General features: G+C 43.5%; 1 protein-coding gene across 1 annotated transcript; it reads left to right on the top strand.

Annotated features, from left to right (window-relative positions):
- The first annotated feature begins 10,865 nt into the window (after nucleotides 1–10,865).
- LOC131524077 (uncharacterized) lies at nucleotides 10,866–11,761 on the top strand. The gene has a single exon (XM_058750818.1). It carries the CDS (start codon nucleotides 10,866–10,868, stop codon nucleotides 11,664–11,666), a length of 801 nt encoding a protein of 266 aa, XP_058606801.1. The 3' UTR covers nucleotides 11,667–11,761.
- The last annotated feature ends 407 nt before the right edge of the window (nucleotides 11,762–12,168 follow it).

The following is a 12,168-nucleotide window of genomic DNA, read 5'->3' as shown; positions in this document are numbered from 1 at the left end:
CTTGTCCTTAAACCAATATCTCTTTCTCACATCCATGCAGGCTGACCGAAACCTATGGGATGGCGTGACACCACATAAGAGCACCTGCTGCCCCATCAGTCCGATTTAAACACATGTCGCGTTACAAACCGGAGGTCTATACCACAAACAGCTGCCACGCATTAACGAACAATGTAACCGCTCTCTTATTTCACGGATGAGGATACATAAACATGATATATTACAAACACATGTCGCGTTACGAATCGTAGGTCCGGTAAGTTATATCACAAACAGCTGCACTTTAACAAGCCATGTAACCGCTGTCTTATTTCAGGATGTATAAACATGATGCATTACAAACACATGTTGCGTTACAAATTGAAGGTCCGGTATGCTATATCCCAAACAGCTGCCACGCATTAACGAACAATGTAACCGCTCTCTTATTTCACGGATGAGGATACATAAACATGATATATTACAAACACATGTCGCGTTACGAATCGTAGGTCCGGTAAGTTATATCACAAACAGCTGCACTTTAACAAGCCATGTAACCGCTGTCTTATTTCAGGATGTATAAACATGATGCATTACAAACACATGTCGCGTTACAAATTGAAGGTCCGGTATGCTATATCCCAAACAGCTGCCACGCATTAACGAACAATGTAACCGCTCTCTTATTTCACGGATGAGGATACATAAACATGATATATTACAAACACATGTCATAACACCTGTCATAACACATGTCATAACACAGCTGCGATCATTAAAAGGTCATAAAGTTAATCCCTAAGGTCAAAGGTCAACAGCTGTCGGTCATCAATCAAAAAAAGTTGACATTGTGTGGACCTATAACACTACTGAGATGGCATACCTGTGTTTTTTGTGCGATATCATGTCTCACCTAAATCAGCTTAATTTGCAATTGCAAGGCAAGAACCACACTATTGCAGACATGTACGAAGCCGTTGAAGCTTTTTGTTTAAAGCTTACACTTCTTGAACGCGATCTTCAAGGGAGAAAGCTACACTTTCCGCATTTGCAGCATCATTGCGAGAAACACCAGATGCGAGAGGACCTGCTAATGTGCGACTTCGTCACCAGACTGGCAAAGAATTTCGAGGAGCGATTTGAGAGCTTTAACCTGTCAAGTGAACTCCTTTTCTTCCTAAGACAGTGAAGACCTCGACTAAAATACAATAAAATTAAAAATATAACAAAATAACTAAAAATATAATAAAATACCTAACTACATAATACTATTATTGTTAGAAATTGCAACAATATAAAAATAGAAATATAATACATTTATACATTTAAAATTAATTAAAACATAATAATATACAAATGTGAAAAAATAAATAAATACATTCTAAAATAATAAATAGTATAAAAAAAATAAATAAATAAATATATATATATACACACACACACAACAGAAACATATTAAATTAATTAAACTATAAATTTAAATTATAATAAACAAACAAATATTTATTATAAAAATAGACCGAGAAAAAATAAACGCATAAAACTATACATTACAATTATAGCAAATGAAAAACTTCAAATAATAGGCCCTTTACACAATCTGACATGGCTGCAGTTGGAATTGAACTGCGGGTTTCGTCTGGCAAAAGGAGAACTGGCCCCCCGACTGAGCTTAGTTTCTGCCAAGGTTTTTTTTCTCCATTCTGTCACAGAGGGAGTTTTGGTTCCTTGCCGCTGTCGCCTTTGGCTTGCTCAGTTGGGGACACTTAATTTCTAGCGATTATCGTCTATTTGATTGCACAGATACTATTTAAACTAAACTGAGCTAGACAATGACATTTCTGAATTCAATAATGAAATGCCTTTAACTGAAAATTGAGTTTTTAATCTTATCATTATACATTACTGACACTCTATCCTCCAATTTGATACTGTTAAGTGCTTTGACACAATCTGTATTGTTAAAAGTGCTATATAAATAAAGGTGACTTGACTTGACTTGACTAAGACAGCCGTTTTCAGTCCCAGCAGATGGGCAGTGGACTGCTGAGGCCAAACGCCTGGTTTCAACCATAGATGAAGCATCTTTGCAGCTGGAGATTTTGGAAGGCTAGTGTGAGCAACTTTTGGACAAAAGTGGTCTCTCAAGCTAAATTCAAGAACAGCAGAATCATTGCAATGTTCCTACTTTCAATGTTCCCCTCCACTTACATCTGAGTCATCGTTTTCTATAATGAACATCATCAAGAACCAGGATCGCTACAACAGAATATAGCCCCAACTTCCGAGGTATTGCTTCAGCCAGTCGCTATCACTTCTCTCATTGAATGGTGAGTGCATGTCAATTAACGCTGTTACACTTTGATCAAATTCTGATAAGGCTAATCATTGAATCTGCAATTAGGGAAAGTGAAGAGAAGAGATCCAGTCTGGAAGTGAGCAAGAACAGTTGACTTGGAGGCAGACATGAAGATCCATTTTTTGTTTGTTTGTTTGTTTAGTTGTTTTGTTTGTTTGTTCATTTGTTTATAATATTCAACAGGCAAAGTTTTTTAGTATCTGAATACAAAATGTTCATAATTGTTTGAATAAAACAGACTACTGAGTATTTATATTGTGTATAAAAACAACAACAACAATAATAATAATAGCAGAGTAAACATTTTAGTCATAACATTGTGGTCGGTGGCCCTTGGCTTTGTATAGTTGGCAGAATTTGGCCTTTGGTGAAAACTAATTGAGGAACCCTGCTTTAGATTCTTCTTGACTGAGTTGATTCGATGGCTCAATATCTCACATGATGACCTGTCTCACCGTAACAGAGATCCTACAGAGTAATCTCTGTCATGGCTCTGTCTGAGCCATAGCTTTGTGGGCAGCACATCAACATGAAGGCACAATTGCACCTCAGACAGCATGAGTTCCAGTCCCAGCTAAATGTACTTTCCTAAATGTTTCTCATGTGTCATTTGTATATACTTTTATTTCTCCTAAGGAATTTTAGGAGAAACATCTGAAACACTACTGATACTAAAATGAGAGATATATGAGAATCACAATTAAGTCTAAAGAGCTTAGAAAGAGCAACCACTGAGCAATAAAATATTTCAACTATTACTGCAAGCAGAAATTAAAGGGGCCAAGCACAACAGAGGCAAAATTAGTAGGTAAGCATGGCACGGAGCATCAGGTCAACTGACAATGAGTAGTTATAGCCATTTTAGGATGATTGTAGTTGAAATGGCTGACACATCATAAATACAACCACTAGTAATATGATTTAAAGAAGTGGTTGATTCTGATTTCACTTTTTTTTAAAAATTTTTTTACTTTAGTTAGTGTGTAACGTTGCTGTTTGTTTATAAACAATATCTGCAAATTTATGACACTGAAAGTTCAATGCAAACAGAGATATTGTCTTTTAAAATTATGAAGTGAAGTGACATGTGGCCAAGTATGGTTACCCATACTCAGAATTTGTGCTCTGCTTTTAACCCATCCAAGTGCGCACACACACAGCAGTGAACATACACACACCCAGAGCAGAGGGCAGCCATTTATGCTGCGGCGCCCGGGGAGCAGTTGGGGGTTTGGTGCTTTGCTCAAGAGAACGCTGGACATTCACTCCCCCTGGACAATCCCTGCCGGACCTGAGATTCGAACCCACAAGCCTTTGGGTTGAAAGTCTGACTCTCTATCCATTAGGCCACAACTGCCCCCTGGCAGTTTAATACCTACAGTTATGGCTGGTAAGGACTACGAGCTTCTTCCCGGGTTGGTGACACACAACGAAACCCTGAAATTTACATAAACCCCAGCCCCAGGAACATGCAAAAGAGGGGGCAAGGCCATGTTGCACTGCTTTAGAGAAGAGGAAGAATTGTTGCCATGCCATCAAACCTAGAGGGGAAAAAAAATCTATTCATATATGAATCGCGATTCTGTCTTCTAACGATTCTAATGGATTAACAAGTTTCGAAATCAATGTTCAAAATAAAGCAGCGGTTCTTAATCCTGTTCCTCGCGTCCCCCTGCTCTGCACATGCTCTGCTCTGCATCTCTCTCTCTCTCACCAGATTCAGATCATCAGCTCGTCAGCTCCATCAATTAACTGTGTTCCAACTATACACTTTATGTGTATAGACAGACAGATAGTTTTCCACATTGCTACGAGAAGCATTAAATATGTATATTAAATAGCATTAAATAGTATAAAACAAAAAGCAGCTGTGCAAATTTAGAACCCACCCCCTGGTAGACTTAAAAAAAAAAAAAAAGATAAAATAAAATAAAATAAATAATAATAATAATAATAATAATAATACATTAATTAATTAATATTAATAGATAAATAAATCAAAAATAATTTTTTACAAAGATTTTAGAAAAGATGACACAACATTAAAAGCTGAATGCCATAAATTTACAGTTTTCACATTAGATCCATGTGTACGAGAAGTTGAGAGTTCCATCGAGATAATGTCCAACAAATACATGGTCCAGGTTCGTTTGTCCATTGTGTGAGGAGGATTCCAGCGGTTGACTAGCAATTTTTTTGCTGCTGTGAGAGCAGCTAACAGTAAACATCTTTGTTGGATGGACAAGGTGAAGTCCCAAAAGTCATTCATGAAAAAATGGCGCAGAGTCAAACATATCTCAGTACCCAACAAATATGAAAGGTCCTGTAAGAGCTGAATCCAAAAAGGTGACAGAGAGGGGCACTCCCCCAAAAAATGCAAAAACATGCCTAAAGATCCTTGCGAACAGAGACTACACTTAGGAGAAGACGACAGATTCATATAAAAATGTTTCATTGGAGTCAAGTAAACCCAATGCAGCAATTTCCAATGTATCATTTGGTGATTTAGTAGACAATTTAAACATATCCCATACCTGATCCGAAAATAAAACATGCACATCCTCATTAAGATCCTTAGCCCAAACAGTTGTAATAGATAAAGGTTTGTATGAATGCTCCAGAAGAAAGAGATAGATGACTGAAGCAGAGGAGGGAGATTCCTCAAAAGGAAGGATTAGTTTGCGCAAGGGGTGAACAGGCAGTTGAGAGTTCCAAGGCACCCCATATGCCCGTAGGGCCGATCTAATGCGCAAATACATAAAAAAGGAGGTGCCTGGAAGATTATATTGAGTTTTGAGATTCTGGAAGGATTTTAAACCACTATCATCATATATATCTCTCAGAGTTTTTACTTTATTATGAGTCCATTGCAGACAATGAAATTGAGTACTGCCTGACAAAAGGTTATTATTGTGGAAAATAGGCGAATGCCTACGCCATATTGTAACTAGTTTTGAACATCTTTCGACATCCCTCCATGTGGAGAGGAGATGGGTTACAATGGGACCAAACCGAGATTTACACTGCCTAAGCGGAACCCCCCAAAAAACAAGATGCTTCAATACGCTTAACGCTTAAGATGCTTTATACGGATAAACAATAGATTCCTCAATTGCTCTCCAAGACACAGAAGTGTCAGGATCAAACCAAACTGATAAAGGGCAGAGGGAAAAGGCTTGAGCATACAGTCTAAAATTGGGGAAAGAAAGACCTCCATGTAATCTACATCGTTGTAAGGTAGTCAGTTTAATACGAGGACGTTTCCCATCCCATATATACGGTGAGACACATGCATCAAGTTTGTTCCAGTAGCCAACCGGTGGAGCGAGAGGAATCATGGAAGAAAATAAATTATAAATTAAGTAATAGCACAAATAAACACAGGCCTATAGCACAAAGATAGAATTGAAATTATGCTTTAGGTTTTTATGTTTGTAGATGTTCAGGTACAGAAAAAAAAAATTAAAAAATCACATATAAAATAACATTTGAATATTCTTCACTCTGTGTTGCACCTTGATTTTTCATAGCAATTTGAAATTAGAGACAGCCACTGCAATTTAATCATGGATTAATCCACAAAAAAAAAAAAAAAAAAACGTGCAAATTTGATTTATATTAGATTGTATAATTTCAAAATCTGACGCAATTTCACTCTCTGGCAGCAGGCGGCGCTCTTGGAACAGTGATACAGCATTTCCTTGGTTACTACTGCAAACACAGCAGCAGTCGATCAGTGCATCTGTACTCCGGTGTATAAATTCAATATACTGTAGATTAATCATTGTTAAAGTTACTTTCCAAGGGGGATATTTTGACATACTTTTGCATGTATTTGCCCGTTCAGGTCAAGAGACACGGCTGTCTGTGCGCGCGCTGTTCACACAACAGAACACAGCGCGGTGAGCGTGCAAGTACTGAAAGGAGTTGTCTTTTGTGCCCAAATGCTTTTTAATCAATTGAATTTATAAATTAACAAGGCTTAAAAACGCGTGCAAATGATAAAATTTAGTGACGACACTGCAGTGGCCCGATCGGGAAAGTGAAAAATCCGTCTACTGTCCCATGCTTCCTTCACGCTGGCCCTGGGCCATCGGGTAGTCCTTATTGTTGAGCCCTCCCATACGGAAAGGTAATATATTGAAGCCAAGGACACGAGGAGATGCGGAGACAAGGAACAAAGGACTTTAATGACTATTTACAACTTTACAATGACGATTCACTCAACTATGACATCTACAGCGAGACAATTCACTGACAACATAAGACCGAACACTGAGACAAGGAAACACAGGGCTTAAGAACACTGGGGAGACTAGATAATTAATAACACAGGGCTGGGGACTCATTAACTGATGAACAAGACAAACAAGGACAGGAACAGGAACTCCAAATAAGGCCACGAGAGGAGGGGAAACACAAGACGTAGAGACACAGTCTGACAAATATATTGAAATATATTTCGAAAATATATTTTAAAAATACATATGTTGCGTATGTGTGTTTACATAGGCTATTTCTGAAATTATATTCATGCCTCATGATTTTTAATCAATGTGTTTTTGCAATGCATTTTGTTTCTACACTACGTTTACCATTTTTAAAGCTATTATTATATTATATTATATTATATTATAGATCCTATATTCTCATTCAATTTAGGCTATTCTATTTATGTAAACGCTGCATAACTTTCATGTGTTTGATGGGCGCGCACGTTGAACATTCGAGGCACATTTATACTGGAGTGGAGGGAGTTTCCATGGAAACGGGGCAGCAACTCAGCTGACAAGTAGCAAAAAAACTCTGTCTCTCACTGTTGTTTTTACTGCTTTCAGGTAAGTTTAGTCCCTATAATTACACACATAATACATACAACTGTTCCTGACACTTTCTTACATGTAATTGACACGCTGCTGTTGAATATTTACTTTACAGAAATGGTTCAGTGTCATCGGAAAAAGTCCGTTAGCATCACAACCGTGAGCTAACTATAGAGGCTAACTGTAAGAGGTAAGCTAGCTATAGATTTGAGCTCTTATTTATGAAAGTTTGGGATTTTAATCACAGATTATGTGTAGTTGAGTGATTTTTATAGTTTTGTAAATGTTTTGCTGGCAATTTGTTAATGGATGAATTGAAATAAGCGAATTAATTTAACCTAAAAGTGTCAGGGCGCCGGTCTGATCTGGGTTTGTTTTTGTTGTGTCCTGGTTTGTCTGGAGCACATGGCTGTCAGATGGTATTTGTGTTTGCCATGTGCTCTATTGTCTATTGTTGCCCCGCCCCTCTTGTTACCTTATTATCTTGTTAGGGTTTACACCTGTTTTTAATCGTTAGTCACCCTTTATATTCCCCTGTTGTTTTCTGTCCTGTGCCAGATCGAATCTATGCTCCGTTGAGTTAACCTGGCTCTTGTCGCTGTTAATTGTTATCAAGCCCAGTCTTGCTTAGTTTCCTTTGCTTTTATTTCATACTTTTGACTTAGGGTTTTTCTTTTGATTAGAGGTCTGAGCTATCTAGTTCCTTGTTTTTTGAGCTCCTGCCTGTTAGTTTAGTTTTTCTTTTGTTTTTCCCCATTTGCTCCCCAGCTCCCTCTTTGGCTCTGGCTGCTGGACTCCCTACTGCCTGCCTCCTTCCTATCTCTTGCGGCCCAGCTCTGCCTGCTTCCTGGCCTTTCTAGTTCATCCCTCCAGCTGCTAAGCTACTTCAGTCTCGCCCACCTGCCCCAGGAGATCCCTATTAAGTCAGCTAGGCTTCTGCCTTCTCCCTCCTGGAACCACTCACCCACCCTCACCATTCCCTGTGCCCTGTTGTTCATTGGAGAGCTGATCGGTCTCGTAGATCTTGGACTGTTGCTCTCTGCCTATCACTCAGAAAACCCTTTCCTAGATGCCTCCTGCTGAGCTGTCTTTCTCTCCCACGGACCTGGCTGGAATCTCTCCTGGTTACCCTCTCAGACAGTGACTAGTTCCTGAGTTCCTGTTTTGTGTTTGAAACTCAATAAATTTCTGTTATCCCCGCAACTGATTCCTCTTCCTTTACCACCCTGACAGTTCGATCTGGCCAGCATGGAATCAGCGGGGTCTGACCAGATCCGGACAGCTGTCCTCCAGCAGGGGGTGCTGCTGGGTCAACATGCCACACGACTCACAGAAACTACCAGAGACATTGAGGTCATGTCCTCTCAAGTTGTTGAACTCACTAATCAAGTCAGGGAGTTGATGAGGGACCAGGACAGCCTTCGCACTGCAGCCACTGCCTCTGCTTCAGCTCCTGTTCATGCCCGGGCAGCTCCAGAACCTAGAGTGCCTACTCCGCCGCTTTATGATGGGGATCCTAGGGCTTGTCGCCCGTTCCTGTCCCAGTGTGCCATCACGTTTACCCTGCAGCCCACAACCTTTGCTTCGAAGCAGCAAAGGTGGCTTTTGTTATTACCCTACTCACTGGGAGGGCCCGAGAGTGGGGAACTACAGTCTGGGAAAAGCAAGCGCCTTACTGTGCCACATTTGAGCTGTTCCGTCAGGAGATGATCAAGGTGTTTGATCGATCAGTCGCTGGCAAGGAGGCAGCCAGTCAGCTAGTGAGACTGAGGCAGGGCGAGTCGTCAGTCACTGACTTTTCCATTCAGTTCCGGACATTGGCAGTGCTTTGTGGTTGGAATGAAGCAGCTTTGTGGGATGTTTTCAGAGAGGGGCTCAATCCTGAGATTCAGGACGAGATTGCTATCCATGACCTGCCGGCTTCATTTGATGACCTGGTGGATTTGGCGCTTCGCGTCGAGACACGCATCAATCTACACCGTCAACGGGTCATGACTCACCCTTCTTGGCCAATCCCTCGTCCTGTGGCCGAAGCTGCTACTGTTCACCCCGAGCCACTTCCTGAAGTGGAGCCTATGCAGGTGGGGCGTACCCGTCTGGCAGCGGAGGAGAAGCAGCGACGCCTCAACCAACGACTTTGTTTCTACTGTGGAAAATCTGGACATTTTGCTGCAGCATGTCCTTTAAAAGCCAGAGCTCGCCAGTAGATAGGGGAGTATTGGTGAGCGTCACCCCTGTATCCGATTCCCCTGTATTTCGTACCCAGCTGCCTGCCATTGTCAAGTGGGGGCCTTTTTCTAGACCATGCTCAGCCCTGGTGGATTCTGGGGCTGAGGGTAATTTCATTGATGCTACCCTGGTGGCTCGGTGGGGCATTCCCACCACCCCTCTCAAGAAGAAACTCCTTGCCAGGGCTCTCAACGGCACTATCCTCACCCAAGTTACTCACATCACTTCCCCAGTAAGTTTAACAGTTTCCGGCAATCATTGTGAGGAGATTGCGTTTTATCTCCTCGAGTCTCCCAGCACACCTATTGTGCTGGGGCACCCGTGGTTGGTTAAACACAGCCCTCACATTGGTTGGGCTGAGAATTCTGTGTTGGCATGGAGCTCATTTTGTCTTAAGTTTTGCCTAGGTGTCGCCTCGTCTGCTGGCATTTCTTGTTCTATGTGTATCCTGACCGGTGTTCCTGCTGAGTATCTCGATCTTCGAAGGGTCTTTAGCAAGTCTCGGGCGGCATCTCTCCCTCCTCACAGACCCTATGACTGTGCCATCGACCTTCTCCCAGGCACTTCTCCGCCTCGTGGTCGCCTTTACTCTCTCTCAGCGCCGGAGAGAGAGGCTATGGATAAGTATATCCAGGAGTCATTGGCAGCTGGCCTCATCCGTTCTTCCTCTTCTCCTGCAGGAGCGGGGTTCTTCTTTGTGGAGAAGAAGGATGGTTCCTTGCGCCCCTGCATCGATTATCGTGGGCTGAATGACATCACTGTAAAGAATCGGTACCCCCTGCCATTGATGTCCTCAGCTCCCGAGCTGCTGCAGGGAGCATGTATCTTCACAAAGTTGGACCTCCGCAATGCCTACCACTTGGTTCGGATAAGGGAAGGGGATGAGTGGAAGACAGCTTTTAACACCCCTACGGGGCACTTTGAATATCGGGTGATGCCCTTTGGGCTTACTAATGCCCCAGCTGTCTTCCAGGCCCTGATTAACGATGTGCTTAGAGACATGATCAATCGATTTGTCTTTGTGTACCTTGATGACATTCTAATTTTTTCTTCGTCATTGCAGGTACACACTCAGCATGTCCGTCAGGTGCTGCAGAGGTTACTTGAGAACCAGCTGTATGTCAAGGCGGAGAAGTGCATATTCCACGCAGACTCAGTTCCGTTCCTGGGACAGATAATCTCGGCGGAGGGGGTTAAGGTAGATCCTGCTAAGGTAAGGGCCGTCTCTGAGTGGCCAGTCCCCGACTCTCGTAGAGCATTGCAGCGGTTTCTGGGATTCGCCAATTTTTATAGGTGCTTCATCCGGAACTACAGTCAAACTGCTGCTCCTTTAACTGCTCTAACCTCCACTTGTGTTCCTTTCAGGTGGACGGAGCAGGCACAGGGGGCTTTTACGAAACTTAAATCATGTTTCACGTCTACACCTGTCTTGTCTGTTCCAGACCCTGGTCTGCAGTTTATTGTGGAGGTTGATGCTTCTGAGGTCGGGGTTGGGGCGGTCCTCTCTCAGCGATTTCCCCCCCCTTGATGGGAAGGTGCACCCATGTGCATACTTCTCGCACCGCCTGAGCCCGGCAGAACGGAACTATGATGTCGGTAACCGTGAGCTGCTTGCGGTTAGGCTGGCACTGGGTGAGTGGCGACACTGGCTGGAGGGGGCGGCGGAGCCCTTCTTGGTCTGGACGGATCATAAGAACCTTGAATATATCCGTTCGGCCAAGAGGCTGAACTCTCGGCAGGCCAGGTGGGCTCTCTTCTTTGATCGGTTCCGTTTCACCCTCTCGTATAGGCCTGGGTCCAAGAATATCAAGCCGGATGCTCTGTCTCGTCTCTTTGCCAGTCCGGGGAGCGGGCGCCGCCCGACACCATTTTGCCCCGGGGTGTCGTGGTGGCGGCCGTTTCCTGGGGTATTGAGAGGCGGGTCAGGGAGGCCTTGCGGGGGGTGGAAGTTCCGAGAGGCTGCCCTACTGGTCTGTTGTTTGTTCCAGGTCCATTGCGTCCATCAGTCCTTGAGTGGAGTCATTCTTCTAGGCTGGTCTGCCATCCAGGGGTGCGGAGGACGTTGGCTTCTGCCCGCCAGCGCTTTTGGTGGCCTTCACTGCCCCATGATGTCAGACAGTTTGTGGCTGCTTGCTCGGTTTGCGCCCAGAACAAGACTTCTAACAAGCCTCCCATTGGTCTGCTGCGGCCTTTGCCGATCCCCACCCGCCCTTGGTCCCATATTGCCCTGGACTTTGTCACTGGCCTCCCCTCTTCCAGGGGCAATACCGTGATTTTGACAGTTGTGGACCGCTTTTCTAAGGCAGCTCACTTTATTCGCCTACCTAAATTGCCCTCTGCTAAGGAAACTGCTCTGATGGTAGTCGATCACGTCTTCAGGATTCATGGTCTTCCAAAAGATGTGGTGTCTGACAGGGGGCCCCAGTTCATTTCCCATTTTTGGAAGGAGTTCTGTCGTCTGATCGGATGCTTCTTCGAGTCTGTCGTCAGGATTTCATCCACAGACCAATGGGCAGTCCGGCGAGCCAACCAGGATTTGGGCGGATGCTCCGCTGTCTGGCATCACACAATCCCGCCTCCTGGAGCCAGCAGCTCACCTGGGCAGAGTATGCCCATAATACACTTCCTGTGGCGGCCACTGGTATGTCCCCTTTTCATAGTTCTATTGGTTATCAGCCTCCTCTGTTTGCTTCACAGGAACCTGATGCCGCAGTCCCCTCTGCCCAGGCCTTTGTCCAGAGGTGCAGACGCACATGGGATAGAGCCAGGAAGGCG

This window comes from Onychostoma macrolepis, chromosome 18 (genome assembly GCF_012432095.1).
Source record: "Onychostoma macrolepis isolate SWU-2019 chromosome 18, ASM1243209v1, whole genome shotgun sequence".
NCBI classification, from domain to species: Eukaryota; Metazoa; Chordata; class Actinopteri; order Cypriniformes; family Cyprinidae; genus Onychostoma; species Onychostoma macrolepis.
The sequence above is the reverse complement of the archived record's forward strand: the minus strand, read 5'-3'. Positions and strand labels throughout refer to the sequence as shown.